Source organism: Ammospiza nelsoni, chromosome 7 (assembly GCF_027579445.1).
Source record: "Ammospiza nelsoni isolate bAmmNel1 chromosome 7, bAmmNel1.pri, whole genome shotgun sequence".
Classification (NCBI taxonomy): Eukaryota; Metazoa; Chordata; class Aves; order Passeriformes; family Passerellidae; genus Ammospiza; species Ammospiza nelsoni.
Window position 1 is genome coordinate 14,883,136 of NC_080639.1, and position 23,459 is coordinate 14,906,594.

Sequence of the window (23,459 nt, forward strand, 5' to 3'; positions counted from 1 at the left end):
AGTTACTTAAGTATTTCAACTTTAGCCCTCTACTGTATCCTTTTACTATGAATGTATTGTTTTAATAAAAATCTAGAAAAAAGAGGCAGAAGAACATATAATACACCTGTAGTTGATTGCTTTATTCTGCTGGATTGAGGCCTTAACACTCAGGTAAATCTTATCTATTCACTTATTCTGAACCTGAATCCTCATTTTTTTCTCCCCCCTACTCTAGAGGAATTGGTTACTTTTTTTTCCCTTCTTTTTAATCTTCTCTAGTGAAAGATCATTTTGTCTGTGCTCCACTTTCAATTCCATACAAGTGCATGGACAGCAGTTTACAGTATAATGTAAGTTTTCCACAGGAGATCTAGGGCCAGCAGTGATCCTTCTTCCCACTATGACAGGAACATCATCTTTCAATTTCTTTAAACTCTAGCCTAAAACAAAAAAAGGATTAAACTCATTCTCTCCAATCTGAATATCCCCATAAGACAGAGGAAGCTGGTATTTAAACCATAATAAATGTTAAGGATGAACTAAATAAATATATTTTTATTGGAATAAGTTTGTTAGCATATTTTAGACTGTCTAAAATTTGGTGTGTTTCCAATTGCGATCACTAGAACATATATTTTGTATGAGTGTGGCTTCTTTCCTCCCCTCCAAGCATGCCACAAACATATAAGTATTTGTAAAATACTCAAGTTTCTCTAAGACACATATTTTAAATAGTATTTTCCATGCAGGAGATGCAATAACCCAAAATTCGCTTTGTTTCAGCACTGGGGACTAAAGCCAGTTATCCACTCAGAATTAGCAAGCTCACATTGCCAAATCAGTTTTCTTTACTCACTGGGTGCACAGACTTCCCAGGCAAGTCAACAAATTGTGCAGTTTGGAGGAGCAGCACCACAGGATTTAGAGGTTCTCAGAGTGGCCTTACAGACCAGGGTCAGCACTCAAACCACACGTAGGAAAAGACAACTTGCACTGTGCAGTTACTGAAATTAGCAAACATCTGACATGTAGGGAGAGAGCAGCTTACACCACTGCTACAGGCAGAGAGAATTGAAAGCAAATCTATACCTAGAAATTTCTCTTCCCATCTTCCCAAGCCATTTCAGCCCAGAGCTCCTGGAGCTCTGCCTGATCCTGCCTACAGCACCCTCCACTCCTGCAGATGACTGATGGTTTGGGAAGCTATAAATGACAACCAAGCTAAAATAGCCTAAGTAGGAATTAATTACAAAAGAGATGAGGCAGAGGTCTTCAGAGATGAAGAGGTACATTAACCTATTGCAGCAGTTACAATCATGATAATCTGCTGTTTTAAAGGGAAGAAATATTTGCTAATTTATTTTTGAGTAACTAACTCTCTGGTGTATCCATACACACATATAGTCACTAAAATAATTCTGCAGCTGTATTGTGGAAATTTTTTCTCAGAAGCAGCGCAGTTTGGTTTAGTGAAGTCTTCATTTTGACAAAGATTTATTTAAAAACTTGCATTTTACACTGTAGCCTGTATCAAACCAAACAGACAAAAATTAAAATCACTAATTTAAAAACATGAATTGCTAAAAAGACTAAATGAATAGAAGTGAGCTTCCTTGAGCGTCCTTCCTTGCTGTCTGTCAGGGAAGCTGTCTGTTTGGGAGGCTGAGCAATCCAAGAATGTGTGAGTGAAAACAAACACTTCCAACCACAGATGAGGATATGGAAAGTGTATTTGCAGGGGGTGGGGGTGGACATAAAAAGGAAAGCTAACTTCTTTGAATTGTTTATTTCCTCAATCTAATTTTAATTAAAACCAGAACATTAGGATGTCTGTTATACTGAGCTACTGTAATACAGATTTCCACATTAGAGGATAAAAAGCTAAACACAAAGATGACAGAGGTAGAATGAACAGTGCCTGACTCATTACTCACTAGGTTTCTTTGGCTAGAAGGAAAATAGCAAACAACAATAGTGGCCTTCTGTCACCACATGATAGCTTTACAATTCTATTTACACATTACTACCAACCAACCTGATGATAATCTGGGGTTAGTGTGGGGCCAGGTATTCACTGCTTTCAAATAAGGGACAATGAATGGCACAGGCACACAGTTCATTACTTCAAACCTAATACTGCAGTTAAATGCTAAAGAGCTGATACTCAGTGCCTCACGTATCTTGTCCTAAATAAACACAGACAGAATTTTTAACACACAGAAGGGGAGAGGTTTTTTCATGTCAGCATTTGACTAAAATTTTATATTTACCCTGGTTGCTTTTTTATTCATTATTTACTGTTTCTTCTCCACAACAACAACAAAATAGAGCAAAAATGGGAAGTTGCAAGAACAGAAAGGGAAAAAGGAGAAGACCTCTTCATTTTCACTCCTAAGAATTATTCCAAGACCTCTTAAAGAGCAAGACCAAATTCTCTTACATGCACGAGGGCCAAGACAAGATCGTGGAGATGTCATTTTCACTGAATAAAGACAGCAAGTGGGGAAGATTCTTCGAATGTAAATATTTTTGTGAGGGGAGAACTTGATAGCATAATTAAGTTGTATGGTAAATGCCAAACAGCATTGTGACAACTGAGAGATCAGAGCAGTTGCTGCTCACGACAAAGTGCAGAGTAGAAGCAGCTCACACTCAGGGCAGAGCCCAAACTAAGGAACTCTGCTGGGCTTATGGCTCAAGGCTCTGCATAAGCTGGGTGACAACCAGGGCAAGGGAGATCCCAGGCTGCAGAGTGGGGTAGAGGGAGGAGAAAGTAACAAAGGCAGAAACCTGGTGACAAACATACATTGTCCAGGATGAAGGGTGGGAGCTGATAGGAACAGCAGTTACCTGCTAAGTTAACAGCTGAATGAGCTGGAACTGCTGGGTAAGGATCAATCCTGCACCTTTGCATTCACATCCAAGCAAATGAGGAGAGGTGGAGGTGAATGGGACACAGCCAAATGCAGTGCAGAGCAGGAAGCTGTGAAGAGCTTTTCTCACTGCTGTTGGACAGAGATAGAAAGCAGGAACTGGGCAGAAAGGATGTAAAGACTTTGTTCATCCTTCATTTAGCTGTTCCAGTGCTCATGCACATGGATGGTTTGCAGCAGAAGCAACTCTCAGGGAAGTGGAAAGCTGTGTAAAACACTTTGTGCCCAGACTCGCTGCAAATGTTGCAGTAGAAAGCAAAATGCTGCTGGGACAGGCTGGCTGTGAGTGCTTGTGGCTGCTCCCAGCAGGTGACCACACTGGCCAGGTAACACAGAGCAGAGTGGGAAGGGAACAGAGCTGGAGGTGGCACAGGTAGGTGGGAGCACTCAGAACCAGGAACCAGTGTGAGCCTCAAGAGAGACTCACATAATCTCGAAGCAACACAAGTCCAAGCAGAAAGGGAAGAAATTTCTGTGTGCTGTCTTCAGTGTGCTGTGTAGTAAGTCAGCAAATTTCAGACACTGCCCCACTGAGTGGATTTAAGGTTCATGAAAAGATGACATCCCACATAGGACTTTTGTGAAAGGGGGAAGATGCTGCCAGTCTTCATGATCACAGATGACAGAGTAAGGCCAACAAGAGGAATAATCTGCAGAGGAACAAATAGTTTGCCCGTGGCAAATTTGAAACAACAATTTTTAAAATATTTTTTTAGCAAGACCACATAAAATCAGGGTAAAATATAGAAAGCCAACTTTAATTCTAAGGCATTATATTCCAAAAAACATTTCTGAAGGTGAGAGCATCTGTGGCTAGGAGGTAGTACAGAGAGAATGAAACCCCAGATCACCATCACATGCAGTAGCAGCAGCAGGAATGGGTATGGAGAGGAAAATTAGTTTAGAAAGTCATATGAAAGCTTACTACTTTTTCATTTTCTTAAGAATAAAACTATTTGCCTGATACACTTTCATAGAAGTAACTAAACTGGTTTTTAAATGTATTTATAATTTTTAACAGGTTTAGCTGAACAATGACAATACAAAGCAGAGAAATGTTATTTTCATTTTTTACAAGCACAGAGGATAATTTTTGTGTAAAAAGTAGGGCTCAGAGCAGTGGAGTTAACCAGTGATTCTTGAGAAATCAGTAGCAGAGCAGGCATTTGAAAGAAAGCCTCTCTCACAGTATCTCCTAAACCTTTTCCTATCTAACCCCAAACCTAAAACTTTTCCTATCTCCTAAACCATCTCTTCTTCATTTTCTTTCAAAAATCCCACGTGGAAATAAAAAAGGGAAGAAAGAGACAGAGTAGTTCAAGGGGTCAGGTTTTTTCTAAAGCTGGCATACTTCATATGCTCTGAAATTGTGACTACCCCAAAAGGAGCTTTGTTCCTTTTATATGTCAGCAAAACAAAAGGTCAGCCTATTGAAATATTGGTCAGGTCTGACTTTCTTCTATTAATAACAAGTAGAGACACATTTTTTAAAGTAATAGTTAAATAAATGACCACATGTCTGCAATCATTTCGACTTAAAATGTCAACTGGATTTGAGATGCCATGTGCATTTAATCAATGACTCTGCACTATAATATAAATATTACTTTAGTTTGACTGTGCTGTGTGCCATAAATCATAATTCAGTGAGATGAGTATATTCAATTTTCTCTACAGATGGCTGTTAATGGCAATACCTATTAAACCAGCACCCAGCAGCACTCTGTAGTTAAGGAATCTGTCAGGAGTCCCCTTTTGTATCATTTCTCTGCTAATTGTTGTCTCTCCTCCTAACCCCTCCATTTTCCATGGTCATGTTACAAGAACTACTGATTCAGAAAATCAGCAAAATCTGTTGTTTCTTTTGGTAATAAGGTAGAACTTACACTCTACTTATATTCCTGAGCAAAACTTTGTATTCATTGGTTAAAATACAGCACAGGAAGCCTCAATTCAAATATTTTTGGGCATGACTTTAAACCCTCTAGGACCTTAAACCACAATGCATCTGTACTACTACAAAAATACCCAATGTCCTACAATTTATATGGAAAACATGGAATTCAAACTTTATCCTCAGCTGGATTTTAGAGCAAGGAATGATTCAGTAGCCAACTCTAGTGAATGACGGATGAACACAGTGCTGCAGTGTTCAGTATTCCCCAAGAATACACTTTGCTTTCTAGGACTCTTCTTGCAGAACACATTTCTTGAGAGATTAGAGACAGACACTTAGAAGAAATTTGCTACCTCCAGAAAATACCTGGAGTTTGCTTTTAGCAATTGTAGCATGCACAGAGGTCAATATTAAATAGGCAAGTATCCATTAAAGAAGAATTTCAAGTTAATCCTCACAGACAAAGCACGATGCCTTTTTTTTTCCTTTTGCTTAGTAATGACTTGAATAATGATATTTCAACTTGAAGTGAACATGCAAGTTTTTCACAAAAAGCATGCTCCTTGCAAACAGTTTGCAATTTCGAGTCCTTTTAAATAGTCAGAGGGAACTTTCTGCTCTGATCTGTTAAGTAAATATAAATCTTGTTATCCAAGTTCAGTAATGAGAGTGAGGGGTCTATTCTTCACTGCACTTGCATACATCTAACGTTAATGAGATTTATGCATGCGTATTAAGGGGAGAACAGATGCTTAATTAAACAAATCAGCCTTTAGTAGGCAGTCTGCATGATCATCTTTAGTACAAAACCCCCTTATTTTCTCTGCTTTAGTCTGACTATGAATGCAGCCAAGGAAGAATTAATATGGTGGAGGAAAAGCAAAAGTCATACATATAAAATGGAATGCTTGGTTTTTTAGTTTAAAATACTTGACAAATTTGCGCTAGATTAATTGACTAGCTATATCCTCTCTCTCATGTTCTTATGCTCTTTAAAGGAAAGTGGAGTTTTATTTACCAATTTACCTAAATGAAAATTTTATTGTGCAAAAGGAAATCAAGGCCTCTAAATAACTCATCTGCCTCATTAACTGATGCTGTCTTTCGAATACACATCATCCATCTCAGATAATTTTGCAACTGAGAACAAAAAATCTAAAATAACTTTAGCCTAATTAAAACATAATTTAATCTAGTTGTGGGGTTTTTTATCTATCAACGTCCATATTGATTTCCAGCATCATACACAGATAAATACATTAAGAAGTTATATACATCACCTCTCCCCAACAAGCCACATCTTTATTATTTGCTCCTTCTTCATGTACTGCTACCTTTTCTTCTACAACACTCAACTTCTAAGGGCAACAGAGCAGAAAAAAAAATCTCTCCATAAGTTATCATAGTGCCACACTTAATGGAAGTCAATATCTGTATATTATGCTATCTACTCTGCAATACCATTACAGGCTCAACAGTGCTGGTTGTAAAAAGTATCATTCGGAGCACAAGGCCTATAATAGTAGTAATGAAAAAAGGGTCATTTCTGTCTTCCAACTAGAGTGAAAAATTAAAATCACTAAGGCACTTAGCTCAAAGGAAAATTGGCAAATTAAAGGGACAAAAAATAAAATATTCATGGCTCATATTGTGAAATGGAAGGTAAATAATTTAAGATGAACTATTATGTGGAAAATTGCACTCTTTCTGAAGAGCAAAAAGCAAATCTAACTAATACACACATATATATTCCTGCTTCCTGGGCTTGCAGTTATACGTATATGTGCACAAATATGCAAGTCATGGCTGAAGTGCAATACTCCTGGGGGATAGACATTTTCTCACCTATACTAATTTTTAAAATATTTTATAGTGAAACAGTCAAGCTGACAAGCACTGCTTTATATGAACAAGGTTGGCTGTATTTTCTTCCTGAGTCCAGCCTAGAATTGAAGATGGAATGAGAGAGTGCTCTCCCACTGCACTCCGCTTCAGCACAACTCTTTAGTCCAAGTCACCAATTACATACTTGCTCTTAGATTTTTATGCCACACAAAAAAATTATGACTTCAGCCTCCTGGTCTCTGCCTGGGGGAGCTACCTATTAAAATGCCATTGGTGTGGCTGCAGTCCATTAGCTATCTTACCTTCATATCCATAAAACTGAAAGGGCTGCCCAGAATTTTTACAATCACTATTCTGGAAAAGGTAGAGAGAGCCATAGACTTATGTCTATTATACTCCAGCACTGTAACAACTGCTATGGGATTAGGATACAGAACTGCAGAGGTCACATTTCCCTGGTGATTTAAAGGTTCAGCCTTCTGCCAACTTAATTTAGAAACACACAGTCTACCTTTGTTAGAAGACGGTATTTTGATAGTTTTTCAAAGCATGGCAATTCAATAAATATAGACCACAAACTTAAAATCTGGAATTCATCACCTAGCAAACTGAGGAATATTTTAAAAATTTATTTTATCAACCTCTTGGTTAGATCAGCTTTGCATTCTTGGTCCTAAGTGACAATACATTTTGCATTAGTGTTCAGCATCAGGGATTTCTAACACCCTGCACCAATGGGTTAATTAACCCTTCCAAACCGCCTACAGAGCCCTGCTCACAGAGCTTTTGACAGTTCTAAGCAATGACACCACACACTACCTTTTTTTCAAAGCCACAAATATGCTATTTCACTACAGTGTTTCTCCTGAAAATACTGAACACCTTCAAAAAGAAGTACAGGGAAGCTCATTTGATGCCCAGCAGTCTTCTAAGACTCACAGTGCCCAGAAGAAATCAGTCAGTTCAATGTGAGAAAAGGGATGAGCCAAGAATTAAATGTGGCATTGTGTGATCTTGCTGCTCTTCTCTTGCAGAGAACTCAGTATTATTTCTGTTCTGAAAAAGATTAAGTGTAGATGCTAGACTCTAGCCTGTCCCCAAGACTGAAGTATACCTTTAGTCACAGCTCCACTACTGAAAGTATTTAATGTACTTGTTTTCTTGATACACAGTATCAATTTACTGTTCAGTCTGTTGTCTAGTGATGGGTTATTAGTGAACAATGACAGCATGATGTGCCAGAAAACATCAAAAAGTAAAATATGTAAAATGCCCCTTGGCCAATATTACACAAAACCAGTTGAGACTCAACTTCTGTTCTTTGGACAGCACATACACACTTTCAGAACTAAAGCAGGCACTACATGCATCAGAACCAACCGAGGAAACAAAGCCCTGTGCAGTCCGCACCACAGTGAAACTGTACTTTGGATTATAGAGACTTTAACCACTGTCATCTGCATTTCAAACCTCCAGTACATTAACCTACTTTGCCCAAATGCTACAGCCATTAATATGCTGCAGCCAAGAGTTTCAGTTAATACTGAGTGAAAAAACAGGTCTTTGAAACAACAATGATTAAAAAAAAAAAGCATGATTTCTTGATGGTCTCCCTGAATCACAGTCACCTAAATAAAGCTTCAATCAAGCCAAAGCTTAGCAGGAAAGCAATCATTCTTCTTTTTGTATGTGTAAAAAAAGACCAGGAACTACAAGTAAATAGCAGCTGAGCAACAGATGAGGCACTAAGTGAAATCTGTTAGCAACTGCTAACAGCTTTGCTATTTTCTGTTGTTAAATTAAAAAAAAAAAAGGCAAAAAACCAATGCAGTAGCAATTCCAATATGTTCAAAAATCTCAGATGCAAAAGACTAAAGCTCAACAATTCTTGTACTACAGCTGAATACTTGGATTTGGTTTTAATATCTTGAAATGCTTTGTTATTGATTATAAAGGAGAAGTCAGCCAATTCACACGGCCACTATATCAAGGTAAAGTTTCTTACTGCTGTATGTGTGACCCAGCAAGCATAGCACAAAAATCCCACTGAAGACAAGTAGGACATTTCCAGCAGCTGTTTTAGCCTCACATTCTACTTTCTTTTGTCCTTTACACCTGACCCCACGTCATTCACCAGAAAATGCATGTGTCTTAATTAGCACTGAGCTTTCTGGCAAGATCTCTCATTTTCATTGTCCTTCTGGTCCTGGAGCTTTCACCACAGATGCTCAGTTCCTACTTATCTCAAGCCAATTTTGACATGGGTTCAATAAGTCTGTTTTTCTGTTTGGATGCATCCCATAGCACAGCAGAACCATGCAGGCACAGCTGAAATAGCTCTGAACAAAGCTGCCCAGGAACTACAAACAGCATGAACATACCAAAGTGGGGGTTCCAGCTCCCAGCAGGATTCATCACATGGCTGCAATCACCAGACCAGTTGAAAAAATTCATGACATTGCCTGGTCCCAGGAATAGATTTCCTCTTCTTACCCCTGCCACTTGCTCTAATAACTTTTTTCCCTTTCCCTTGGCTTTATCTTTCCTGTCAGACTAACAAGGGTTCTGTTCCTTCTTTTGGTGGTCTCATACATGGGGGATCGCAGCACAACCACCGCCGTACCTATAAAATGCACACTACAGATTTCCTTCTCCACCAAGCTTTCTGCTCCACTACAGTGTTTACATTTCCAATGCCCCCTTTGTGGCAGGTCCCCTTTCCAATTTAAAGTCATCATGTCCAAAACTGGGCTCATCTCAGTTTCTAAATACTTCCCCCTACTTTCTCTTAAGATACCAAGAATTAGTAGCCACCTTGCCTGCTGCAGAAACTCACAACTTTTGTCATATTAAACTTCTCTTTTTGCTTCCACAGATGTTCTACCAAAAAACCATGCCAGTTTCATTCCCACAACGTCATAAAAAAATCTGGATGTTTCTTTCCATTCATGTTGCTAAAATACTTATCATTCAAACCTCCTCCCCATCCCTCCTAACATTCACCTTCACATCAGTACAAGACTCCAGTTTGAAAAATACCTCTTGAATCTAATATTTAGTTGGTATTTGATCTGCTCTGAATTCCACTATTAGTTCCCTATTATTTCTTTTAAAAACATTCAGATCAATTGGTTTTGTTTTTCAAGTCATATGTGCCAGTTTCTGTCTGAAAAAATACCAGCCTGGATTTGCTCATCTTGCCCAGGACATATGGCCCCCAATTATTTAATAAATGCACACTGGTTGCTCTTGTTCAAGCTCTACTTTACAGGTCTGCAGCCTTCTTTCACTTCTATCATGGCTAGTATTCCCTAATACTCTCACCTTTTCAGGAAGGAATTTCTTTTCAAGTTTTATAAATTCTGGAAAGATACACCAACAAGGACACAGAACCTCTAAAAACCTCTCAGCTGAACTGTTACTTCTTACCTACTTCTCCTTCTCTCTTTATTACAACATGATGCTTCCATCTTTGCTGTCTTGTAGAGATTTTCAGGGGTGTGGGATAGAAATTCCCATTCTGTGCTGCCATACAGACAAATATTATTAACACTGTCAGCTGGGAAGACTATCTAAATCAAAGACAAGATCATAGAAAGAGCAGATGTATAAACCTTGTGTACTACCAAAATGTGGAATATATTCTGAAAGAGGGAATCACAACAAATGGTAACCTGTTGTTCCCGGCTTTGCATATTGACCATTATCAGAATTTCTGTCAACTACAATAGCTTGTTTTGGATTCTAATGTCATCCCATGTTCTTTCTGGCTCAGATATAGTATCCCTGTAAGACTTTACAATTCAAACTTGGAATCTGCTATGTATCTTTGATACATTAAGCAGTACTTATCCTTTTGTCAGACCTCTGTGCCACTCCCCTCCTCTTTCCTACTCATGCTAAAGAGTTGAAAAGAAGAATGAAAAGAGATATAAAGCTTAAGACACACAAGAGAGTTTTTGAAGTCACCCTCCTAATTATTCAGTTTTTGACTACCCTTCCATGTTAAGTCAAATTTCTTTAAACAACATGAACACAAATGCATGTGCAATGCACAAGTGTGTGTACACACCTCCTCTGCTCCTGAAAAGCCCATTTGAAAGCAGACTGGTATAGCCAGGTATATCTTATGAACACTAACAACTGTTGAAATCATGCACATCTGGAATACAGGTATGCCTGAATATTTTTGACAGTGTCTCCACAGGGTTCAAAAGTTGTATAGGACAATTGCTGATACATGCAAGAAAGCTAAAACCTTCCATATTAATATAACACAAGTAATTTTACTCTAGAGAACATGGTGACACAAAGTTGAAAGGCAAGTTCATACATTATATGTCCTAATGGACACCATGATCAGTGAATGATCTTGCAGCTGCATTTCTTAGATTACTATTTAAATGCATCCTTGCCTAAGCAATGATTGTGGTTTTTGTATATATGAGTACTGTCTACAATACAGCACAACAAGAAACACCAAAGCCAATGTTAAGTGCTCAGTGCCATGAGTAACCACATGTTCCTTTGGTTTAATCTCCTCCATGTGACCAAGATTTTTCATCACATACTCTGTATTAAATGCAAAGAGCTACTTCAACACTTAAATACTCTACAGAGCCAACAGATACTGGAAGGAAGGGTGTCAGCAACTAGCACCTGAAGCACCAAAAGCTCCAGCAAGAGCAAGGAAACAGCCTGAACAACTCTGGCGACTCAGAGTTTACAGAGCCACAGAACAAATAGCCACAGCAGAAATCCAAACACTTGCATGCTGGGCAGGGAGGACAGTGAACTTTTGTTCACTGCAGGCAATGCCTGAAGCCACGAAGTAAAGATTTTATCATAGGTAGTGGCTTTCAGCAACTGCAAATGTTAGTAGACCTTTTGCAATAGCACAAGAATTCTGCTCTCCCTGCAGCTTGTGAAGGGAGCAGATAAGAAAGGGAAGAGAAAGCAAAGGTCTGAGTCTGGGAGCAGGATTTGTTTTACTCAGAAATATTCCCCACAAATCCTTCCCCACTGATACATGCTTGCTTTAAGCCTAAAACCTTGAATCTTTTCTGACATATGGGAATGCATTTCAAAGGCACAAAAAGACATTTTGTCTGCCAAATGTCTTCTGCCGCAGTTACAAGTTTGGTGTAAAAGTATAAACTGCTTTCTTTTTGAATAACATAAACATTATTTGAGTCCAAGTGAAATAATTTTTCCACTACTTTATGAGAGCATCAGTTGTTTCCTATCTTATAACGAGACTGGATGGCTGTTTTGCTTTGTAAAATGCCATACCTCAACATGACACCAAAGCCTTTCTTCTTTTTCTTTTCTGGATCTTCATTTTCTTCCTTCTTTTTCTTCTCTTTGATTTTAGACTTGCCCTTTTTCTTCTCTTTCTCCCTACTTTTTTTGTCCTTTTTTGCTTTGATTTCTGCATCTTCTAGTTCAGGGTTCCCTGGAGGGGCAGATTCCACATTTTGAGCTTCTTGACCACAGTGAGAGCTCTTATCAGAGCCACCATCTGCACAGAATGAAAAAGAAGCAGTGAGGATGGCTATGGGCCACTGAAATGCAAACATGTGAAATACAGCAAGAGTGTCTACAAAGAGCTCAAATGACTCACACACTTACTCATTTAATTGAATAATTTAAAAAGCAGACTAAGCAGATCTAGTGGATTCAAACAGATTTGTATTGTAAATTAAATGCAGAATTATTTTAATGAATTGTTTTCTAATCATTGTTCCTGATATAAAAATCCTGATACAGCAAAGCACTTGTTCTCTTTGAAATCTAGCTTGTTAACCATGTGCTGGGTTTCAAACACACAGCTTACTTCCACAAGAGATTCTGGTGACTGCAAAATCAACCTATGTAACAAAATGACTTCATTCACTCCCTGGAATCTTTCTATTTTAGTGGCTGAGCAAGAAATGGATAAAATGTACTGTCTGGCTGCAAAAGAGCCGTATTCCTTCTGCGGGGGGGGGCTCAGGATCCAAGCACTGTTTTACACTCCATACTAAAGGAGATGTATTTCCAGACTGGGGTCTATAAAACCCATAGTGAAAGAATGAGCAGCAGGGTGCTATCAATACACTGTCTTATCTACAACATGAAACAAATTTCCTGGCTGGAAAAGGGGGAATTGTAAAACAAGGGAGATAATTTTTAATGTAATCTGAAGAAAGCAGCTGCTTCTTGAAGTTGAAAAACATAATTATTTAAGGATTGAGTTCTAAATCCTCCAACCCACCCCTGCCCCAAAGGAGATCAGTGAAAGACTTTACACTAAACCCAGTCAAGGTTGGATGGGGTACTGCAAAGACAGCTCTATTCAGTGGAAGATGTGAACAGTTTTTAAAATGTGATCAGCTTCAGTGGGACTAAATCACTGGCTCATGGTGCTCCATCGAGCTGGCCCTCAGCAGTGCTAAGTGAAGGTGGCTCCCTCAGTCAGTGCCTTCAGCACAACATACCCTCTTCATCCTCAGGTCCATCGTAAGACTTGTCAATGGCAGCCCGGAAGCTCTCATTGCATCCCCGGCCCCGCACCACGTGAGGCCTGGGTCTGTGAAAAGGGAGTTCATTCTTCCTTACTTCAGCCACAGCAGTCTGAAGACTCTCAAGAGAACTGGATTTCTTTAACCCCAGAGTAGGACCAAAATCTTTGCCAGAGGAGTCTGGAAAAGAAATGGTTAAGGTTTTATTCCAAAAACCACACAGAGAAATTAAACTAGTCAGATACATTTAATTGTGTACTTTATTACTTGGGGCCTTTGAAATAGTATGCAATCAATGTAATTTGTTCTAAAAATAACATCAAGTTAAACCTAGTTCAGCAGATATCCCCATTCAGACTTGGAGGGAATGGCACAGAATGTACTGACCTGACAAAGTGATGGGCCATAGCTGGCTCGCTCTGTGCCACTGCAAAGCCCTCACCAGGGATGAGGATGGGGCTGCTTCCCCCACCTTTGCCAGTGATGTCCACCTGGACAGTGCCAACAGTCTCTGTTAGCATTATCATTAGCACTAAGGAGAGCATTATCGTTAGACTCACAAGAACAACCACTGCTACACAAGTGTTTTGCTTTTTAGAAGGAGATAGGTTGTATGAATGGTTGATATTTTCAAACACATTTCTTCTGAGAGAAGATACATCATTAGTTCTCTCTAAGTTTTACCCAACCTTTTCCTTCAAGCTGAAACTAGTGCTATGATACCAACACACACAGAGCTTTTTCAAGAAACAAGCAAAGCACAGGTTAACATAAATGATGTTGCTGTCGCTACCTCATTCCCTGATTACAGGCTTAAGAAAGCACTTCACAGAAAAACAGAGGAAATACTGAGTGTCCCAAACCTTCTCTCTCTTTAGATTGCTTGACTATATGACCTTAGAAAGGCTTTATTTTGTAGCAGCATTTGTGTTAATTAGTATTAAAAAATGATAGTGGAATAGGTAAAGAACAAAATTCAATGAATAGATGCACTCCAATCAAAGAAGACATTCACAGCTTAATTTAAAAGTCTCTGTAGCATCTACTTAGTTTTTATATGGCAGAACAGTAAATGTTCCTTAGAAACACTGAGTAAGAGACTGTGCCTTGCAATAAGCCTTCTGTCTTTGAGAACTCAAGTGCTTTTGCTTTCAACTTTTAAGCAGTACTAACAAAAGGAACAGGATAACATAAGAGAAGCCCTTCACCTCCATGTCCATACTGTAAAGCCTGAAGGGATTCAAGGGTCACAGAAAAGACAGATATGTTAGTATGATTTGCTGTGATATTAGCAATTCTAGAGTGCAAGTAATTCTGAACAGCATGTTCAGTGAATTCTTAAAAGTAAAAAAGCTGAGAATTGGCACCAAATAGAGACTTGTCAGTAGTGTCTACATAAAGCAATTTACACTTCCTTTACCTGCAGACTGATATGTAGCTGAAAACAAGTAGGGGATTGGGGGTGTGTGTGGAGACAAACAGGTTTAAGGGAACCCTGGTTGCTCCATCACCCAGTGCAACCTTCTTCTGTTCCCTAATTGCCATTCTGGAGACTACCATTATTGACAAATTAGCAAGTGCTAAAGCAAAGTTAGAGGAAAGACCTGCATGAACAAAAAGGTGCTAAAAATCACTAAAATCTTGTGCATCAGTAGGAGGCACTGTGCTGCCTATCACAGGCTGAGAAGGAGAAAAACCAAGGGAAAAACAACGATAAGGAAAAAGGCCAAGTGAAAGGCATTGATGAGCAGAGGAAGCTCTCTCAAGTTTCAGTCACCAGCTAGCCTTGGTGGGCTGTTTGGCCAGACACAGAGCACAGCAACACACTGGCAGAGCTGCTGGCCCCGGGCAACCCAGCAGGCAGCCAGGCTGCGCTGCAAACCGAGGGGCTGCGGCTGTGGTCTGGGGGCCCTGCTGGCACTGGGTCCCCAGCACTCTGCTCCGAGCCTCCTGGGAGGAACAGCCACTGGGAATGGCTTCAGGTGACTGCAGAAGGGCTGGGCACGTCCCTGCCTCCAGCAGGGCCATGTGAGCCCATGGATTTGGGAGGTCCAGCAGCCAACGCTGACCCCAGACTGCTGCTACAGTGGCCTGGCTGGCCAGAAAAGTACAGAAATGCTCACAAACATATCCCAGTGCAAGCTGTACTACACTCAATTACTGCTCTAAGCTCCATTACCTGGAAAAAGAGTCTCAAGTTAAATGCTGGTTACAGCCTGTTTTATACAAAGCTGAGCCAGTTCCTCAGACTGGAAGACTGCAATGTATGAAGGCCATTCCTAAGAAAATCCAACCAACACCTGAAGTTTGGAGTGAGGCACTCACAGGACACGTAACAGACAGCAAGCTGTGTGCTCAGCCTCCCCACACACACTGGGACCCAGCCCTTAGACACCCGAGCACACCTAGGTGTCCTCATTTGTTCAAAAACTTACTGAGAACCCTCACTCACAGATTGGTATTGAGCATTCAGTTGACCCATTCTAAGACTGTAATAATTTGGTATGAAATGTCACTTTCTAATTTTTTACAATTCAGCTTTTATTCCTTCCCCCCCCTTTCATTACAGAGCTGCAGTTATCACTTATTAGAGCACAGCTAAAGATACAGGAGCTAAAAAGCTTCCCTAAGCAGGGAGACCTGGCCCCTTGCTTTCTGAGCCAGCATCTATTACTGGATGCTTTCCAGAAAAATGCACAAAACTCCATAATGGACAAGGCTGCAGCCCAAATTGGAAAATTGCCTTCCCCTGCCCACATCAGTACCTTTTTAATTTCAGCAGACCTTTAGAACTGCTGTAAGCCTGAAAATGTGTTTATTTATCTCATGGGTAAAAACACCCAAACCAACAAATGAACAACAAAACCTCTCTCTTATCTTTTACAAGTTATTAACAAGCATTTCTGGGGACACATGGTGTGTGTCTATATCTAGCCTTACCTGGACTTTTAATACAAAAACATAATTTGAGAATAAGGAACTCAGCTGTTCATTGTGTTAAAATGTTTCTTTTCATGGATTTGAAATTCTTGAGCTCTTTTACTGCTTCTGGTAGCACAATGATAAAAAGCCAACTGAAGCATCCACTTTATTGTTTTTATAAATGGTGAATTACTTTATATATCTCTCCTGAATTTATAAGAGAAGACAACAGCTGACATCACTACCTGCCTAGACTGGCTGAAATCAAACTGCTGCTTCTTAGATGTTATCTGTAACTGATCATCCTTCAACTGAAAGATGGTGTTACACATGGTTTAATTTTCTGCTCGATGCCAACATGGCTAACACAGATTTTTAAATTCTTAATGTACCACTTTAAGTAAACCTGCTTTCTGCTCTTTTACTACTACTGTTATTAGTCAGGTCTTTCCAATATTATCTTTTTCCCACATCTGCACATTCCTTTCTTTTTTTTTAATAGCCCAGCTGAAGAAAATATGCCAAAAGCAAGATGTCAGTCATGAAAATCAAAGGGAAACAAATGACACAGCATTGTGGGCGATGCAAGCCACCCCAAAGGCACGTACAGAGGGAATCAAAATGCAGAGAAGCCATGAATCACTGTCACTCTACATGAAATACAACTCCCAAGACACCCTACAGAGTAAACATTTTCATATATTTATCATTAACTTTATTTTCTAGATAATGTTTCTTCTTGAAAACCAAAACTACAGGAATATGCCTAAAGGAGAATACTTAGAGGAAAATATTTATGTGAGCTAGACTAACTTACTATTTACATTTTGAAACACAGTGAGGTAAAGAAAAACTATAAAGGAAAAGGGAAATCATCGCGGAGACTGAGAAAATACAATAAACAAAAAGTTGAAACAAATTATAAATAATTTGCCAGTTTTTGCCAGTTCCCTAAACACACCGAGTGCTGGTTCCTATTGCATTGCACATAGCAGAGGTTCATGTAGTCCTAGGGAAGAGAAAATAGTTCTGAAAACAGTTAGTGTTCCACCCTATGGATGCTGGGAGGCTGGAGAGAACATGGGACTGCTTTCAGCAGGCAAACAACTGAGCATGAAGCACTGATGGTGACTTCTTCAGTGGTAGCACTCAGAGGGAGATAAGATAATCCAACAGCTTTGACGGAAGCAGGTACAGCTCAGTGCCTGCTCTGCTCTGGACACACACCTCCACTAGTATCCATGATATTCAGCTTGGGCTCACGGAACTCAGGCCTACCCCAACCTAACAGACCAACTCCTCACTCTACAAGATTGCAACATCATGTGCTGACTTAGATTACTTCATGTTCCATTCTTTCTTAACCATTTGTTTAATGTAGTTTCATTTATTTCTGGTAGGATTCACAGTATGCCTAACTACAAAGGATTTTTTCCTCTCACTTATATTTTTATATTCAGATACTCCTTCAATCATCCACCAATTCAATGCAAAGAATGATTCAGGAAGGAGGAATCTGAAAGCCATTACATCTTTTAGCTTGTGATTTTCAAATGAAGAGCTTTAATATAAGATTTCTGTAGAAAAGTCTTAGATCACATGGTAGCTTTTTCTTCAACACTAATTTATACAGGTGACATAGAAAAGATTAAGGGTTTGATGAAAAGCAAGAGAAGAATCACTATCTTGCACTTATATATTAAAGACAAGATATCTAGGTTTTCTCATTTAATACCTCAATCTAAGCATTCCAGATAATAAGCAGAAATACTGAACACAGAACAACCCTGCAACTGACAGAGAAACAAAATCTAATAAAGAGAAATCAAAGCATAGGAGAATTTAACATGTTCTCTGATTGTAAGAGACAGCTACAGTCTTCAGATTTACAGATATTTCAATCTATTTTACTACATATAATGATTGCAATTTAGCCTGCATTTGCACAAACTGCAATTTCAGCTATGAATAATGACAGATCACAATTTGAGGCCCAGAAGATATGTTGAGCCTTAGCCAGCTGAAAAGGAAATGCTTGCAATAAGGCAGCCATTAGGCAAAAAGTGAAAATGCACTATTGTCATCTTAGAAACGCAAGTTGGTGTCGCTGTTTTCTACAGGCTTACCACTAACAAACAACAACGCTGCATTGGAACGTGCTACTATTTCAAAAAGAATATGTATGGCATTAAACATCTCAAAAATGCTAACAAGTTTCCCAGTGCAACAATATTAAAGCTAAGAATTAGAAGCAAAGGCAGAGGTTCAAGCGAAAGCCTCAGTGAAAGGGCACATGCACTTCCCAGGTTAGTGCTAATATCAGACAAAATGCAGCCAAGCCTGTCATTGCATAGAAACCCTGCGATCTTATCTGCTGAAATAATTATTTTTCTACATCTGGTTACAGAAGTCTACCCCCTCACATAACCCTCCAGTTCACAGTATAGCCCTGCATCCAGTGCAGTTTTCCTAGACATCTGAATCCCTCTTTCTCCAGCAGATTCCTGCCCTCCCTCTAGTTGGTGCAAACTGAAGCACTTGCCCTCCAAACAGGTCCCAATATAAATCAAGCTGCTTCTCTTGCACAAAGCTTCTCCTCAAGGATATTTATGTATAAACTGACTTGAGATATAGGTGTTACAACCCGCTAAAGGAAAACTGCAATAGGAGAAGCAATGCAGACAGGAAAAAGTCCAGTTTTTAGAAAACAGGATTCCCCAGTGGTTTCAGGCACCTTGTAAATTGATCAGTCTGGAACTGAGTAGTAGCAAAAAAATTCCAGTGCCCTGTGATTGCTTTATTTCTACTTCCACACCTGCCCTCTGAAAAGGTCAAACATTTAAATCCAGCTTTAAAAGATTGGGAAATGTGACACTTTCTGAGACTAATTGATATAAATTATGTTTCTCAAACTAAACCAACATTTTTGTTCCCAGGCCAAAGTTTAACATGAAGTAAAGAGTCCCTGCACTAATATTTAAATAAAGTCACTTCTGACAGTATGAGGCTAACATCTAGAGCATTACCTTTTGATCTGTGAAACAGATGGGGAAACTTCTTTAGTACTAAAACAGAAGAAAGCAAGCCAAAACGTACATTAAAATTATAGTTATGATTTATTTTGTTAAGTCTTAAGCCTACTTTGAAATAAACTGCTGAATTATTACTCAATCTTAGTCATCAAGCCTGAAATAATATTTTTTTAAATTAATAATTTAAATGAGAAGTAACAAATTAGAAGAATGCAAGAGGTTCATATTAAGCTTTGTGTTTACATCACTAATCTAAAGCTTTTTTGTGTTCTTTACATGTGAATGCAGAAAGAAATTTGAAACAATCATATTATTTATAATTCAAAGAGTGGTATGTCATTTTTATGCATCAATTTTTGGCCTGGGCATATTTTTATAAATACTTACATAAGCCCCACATTAAAGATTGCTTTAAGTGTTGTTTAGTGATTAATTTAGGCTAATGAAACAAGGAAGCTGATTATTGTTTAAAAAAAACAAAAAGCCAAGGCAGCAAAGGAAACGACATTTCAATATCAGCAATTTAACAAAATATATTCCTTATCTGTAAGCATCAAGACTAAGAAAAGAAAGATTTTTAACAAAATAACCAGAAAAGAATACCTTTTGCTAATCATGGCATTGCTTCTGTACCTGCCCACACTTTGATCAGTGAATCCTACATGCCTGAGATATTTATGAGCTCTTCTTATTGCTAACCCCACCACCACTGAGCTGCCCAACAGCCGCTCTAATTTAAGATGCTCTAAATATTGTTGCCATGGGTGACACATGAACATGGAGTAAGGCAAAAGCTCTGCTAATAAAAAGGCTTTCACAGCATTTCAGTCCTTGCTCATAAGTAAAGTTAAAATTTATGGCTTTTAAAATACTGGATCTGAGAGAGGTCAGGTTAAATGGCTGCTAGTAATAAAAGGAATCAATATGCCACAGCATCTGAAGCAGCCAGCAAACTAAATAAACACTTCATCCAAATCCACTTGGCCCTGAATTAAAAGAACATAAAATACTGTATTTATTTTGTTTGCCCTCCACCAGCGTGTAGTTTGCATCACTACATCCGCTGGAATTCCACACAGAGCAAGCAACAAGCATATGTTGGCCAAATAACAATTAAACTGTGTGTCAAGGCTAGGAGCAATTAACTGGGCATTAACCTTATCAGGGAAGCACTTCTGGATTAGCCAGCTACAAACAGGCAAAATTCTCAGTCTGGGAAGATTCTGCAACATGTATTTACAAAAGCTTCAGAGGACTCAGACTCTCTGTCTCAGGCCCTACAGAGTAAATGAGCCATTTCCAGTAATAACCCTTAATTCATAAGCCCTGAACAAAACCAGAATCACCTTTCCCAGTGATTAGTGTGTCCTGTTAGCATAGGAATGCAAAACAATTTGTTCCTTACAGCACTTTAAAATAAAGCAGATCAAATGAAGTAGTGAATTGCACCTTTCACTCCTCATCTACATTTGGTTTGGTTTATAGATTGAATTCCAGGAAAATTTATGAAAATCTATTTTCTTCTGTTGATCTATTTGTATTTCAAAGGAAAGTGCATAGGTTACTTCTCAGTTTAAGAAATTAATGCATGTTTTGCTTGAAGTTACCAGCAGATAACCTATAAAGAAGGTAGACATACACCTGTAATCAATCTATCGCTATTAAAACACAAACACAAAGGCCATTCAACAAAGTCATACATATTTTTGCAATGGCTTTGTTAATGAGTTCAAAAGTATTTGTCTTCAAACAGTTTTGAAAAGTTCATTTAAAAAATCCAACTCTTAAATGGGAATATGCAGAATTTTGTCAAACCTACTATTAACTAAGAGAAAGAGTTATCTGACATCTGACATGGTTGAGACTCAAAATCCCTGCAGAATCTGAAAGGATTATGGAGGTTTTCAGGAAAAGTCCTCAGCAAAGGTTCCTTTCTATTACCTACTGAGATTTTTAAGATCATTTGAATGCTTATAAAGTTGATAACAGTATTTTATTACAGATTCCTAAAAGCAGAAGCCATAGTTGTACTGATACTGGGACTTGAACTAAGCTTCTTTTTATATGCCTCAACTTTTTTCTCTTTTTTCCCCCTCAAAATATCCTCTGTACTGAAACTTCTTCACTTGCGCTCATTATGGAGATCAAGATTATTTTTAGAAAAACAAAAAGCCTCTTGCCACATCAGAAAAACTAAAGCGGGAAAAAATCTTCCATCTGGGTAATAATTTTTCCCCCATCTATTCACCAATAACTCAAAATGGACTGAAAGGAAACCTTTCAAGCTTTGTGTGCAAGTATGCTGTGAACCAGATCCTTCACTGCAACTTTTAGGAAGGAAAGCTCACTTTTCACATCTACATTCCATGTTCTTCTAACATTAGCCAGATCTGGGCAAACTTGTATTTTCAAGGCTTCCTTCCACAAAATGAGTTCTTAGGAAAAACAAGTCTAATTCGTGGACCTAATGGCAAGGGAGTTTTCCTCTAAAGAGCTCCAGCAAAGGATTTCGCTAAACTGTTCTGTAGTGCACGGACACAGACTCACACCCAGTAACATCTGGCTGTCTTCTGAGTTTTTAACAGACATGAGTCACAAGTGGATTACACTATTACATTCCCAGCCTTGCTTAGGAAAACCCCAAAACCCAACAAAATACTGCTATAGCCATACAGGTTAACTTTAAGGTCTAGTCTGTACAATTTACTGCATTACACTTTATATATGTTTCAGCATCTGTAAGAGGTTTGCAGCTCCCTTGCTAGGCATGTCATGATGTGCCATTTTAATGGAAAGGTTGAATTAAAAAAAAAGAATACTGACAAGGATAAAAGATATTCTAAATAAAGACCATTTCATAAATCTGTGTTTTTTGAAAACTCGTTACAATCTTAGACATTTAACAAATGTACACTTAGCCTTTAATATCTCCCAGGGAAAAGGGAACCTCTCCAGACTTCTAAGTTTAGTTTTTCCTGCAGCAATTTTCAGTATTCTCAAGACAATACAATATTAATTACCAAGTTATGTATTTAGGATCTTTTCAATATTCAGTTCTGCATTGGTACAATGTGTTTAAATAGCAAATTAGAAAAAAACCAATAGAATTCCTGCATGGAGCAACTTAGAATATGATTTGAACAGCAAATCAATACAAACTTTTCTTACCCATTTGTCTCACCTGTGTACAAATGACATTCCTCTGTTCCCATTCAATAACCCAATAAATGGAGAGTACATGTGAAGTGTAATGCACACACATATGTGCCATGCACACACAAAACATGGCACCAGACTGCAGAAATGTTGTGTCAAAACAGAAGAAAGGGTCATTCCAATTCTTCTTGGTGATGTCCCTTATCAACCAATGCAGACATTTCTGGAGAAATTACTCAACTTCCTATCCTAAATTCTGATCAAAAATTCCAAATGTCTTCAGGATGGTAAGCAGCAGCCACAGTGATACTGCAACCAGGACAGCCTGGCTAAGCACAGTCAAATGACATTTCAATACAGACAAACCCATAGCATACCTTAGAAAAATAAAAGTTTCCTCTAAGCTGGGACTCAATATTACCAGAAAACACATCATTCTGCTCAGTGATCCCATACAATCTTGAAAAACAAACCAGAGTCTAGCTACAAGTAGATCAAGATAATCCAATCCTTGGATAATCAGATTCTTAAACAACTCTGTCAGAAAATTGCTACAGTGCCATGGATCAGGTGTAAAACTCAGTGCCCAAATTAATCTCCTTCAGTTCCTTGCTGGTTGGATTCTTGAACAAAATTTCAAAATCTGGTACTACAAAGGCAACTTTTCTACAGAAACAGGCAGGTTTTTCAAATAGACAGCAATCCAATCAAAATGCATCAGTACAGTGAAATATCCTAAATTAACACTGAACTCTAATCTTCATGTGGAACAGTTGACAGCAACTGCAATTTTCAAGAGCCTTAATCCAAGACTGAGGCCTACCTATGCTTAAGGGATTCCAGAAGTAGGACAGGTAGGTCAATTTTCAGTCTGGTTCAAGCCTGGTGACCAAATCCTCAGCTGGAGTAAATGAGCATATTTCCACTTTTGTCTGCTATCTTGTACCAGCCTGTATCTGTCTTTTGATCACTGTACTCAGCAAGAGCCACATGTTGGCATTACATCCCTGCCCACAGAGAGGCCTGCAACAATAACTCATTTTACCCAAGTTACAGCATGAGTGTCAGATGTTCGTAAGTTCAGCCTGCAGTGGATTCAAAGTAGTGAACTGTAGATTAAAAAAAGGTTTTTTTTATTTTAACAATCCAGAAAGCCATCCTTGGCTACACCCTGGTCTTGCTAAAAGAG

The 23,459-nt window shown here is 38.7% G+C and overlaps 1 protein-coding gene across 2 annotated transcripts in view; it reads right to left on the minus strand.

The window, feature by feature from the left end:
* The window catches only part of PARD3B (par-3 family cell polarity regulator beta), a 390,768-nt gene that overhangs the window by 124,714 nt on the left and 242,595 nt on the right, over window positions 1-23,459 (minus strand). For both annotated transcript variants that reach the window (XM_059475508.1, XM_059475509.1), the window contains 2 exons: window positions 13,137-13,340; window positions 11,950-12,178 (listed from right to left, as the gene is read on the minus strand). In XM_059475508.1, coding sequence (XP_059331491.1) covers window positions 11,950-12,178; window positions 13,137-13,340 — 433 coding nt within the window. The remainder of the gene's footprint in view (window positions 1-11,949; window positions 12,179-13,136; window positions 13,341-23,459) is intronic.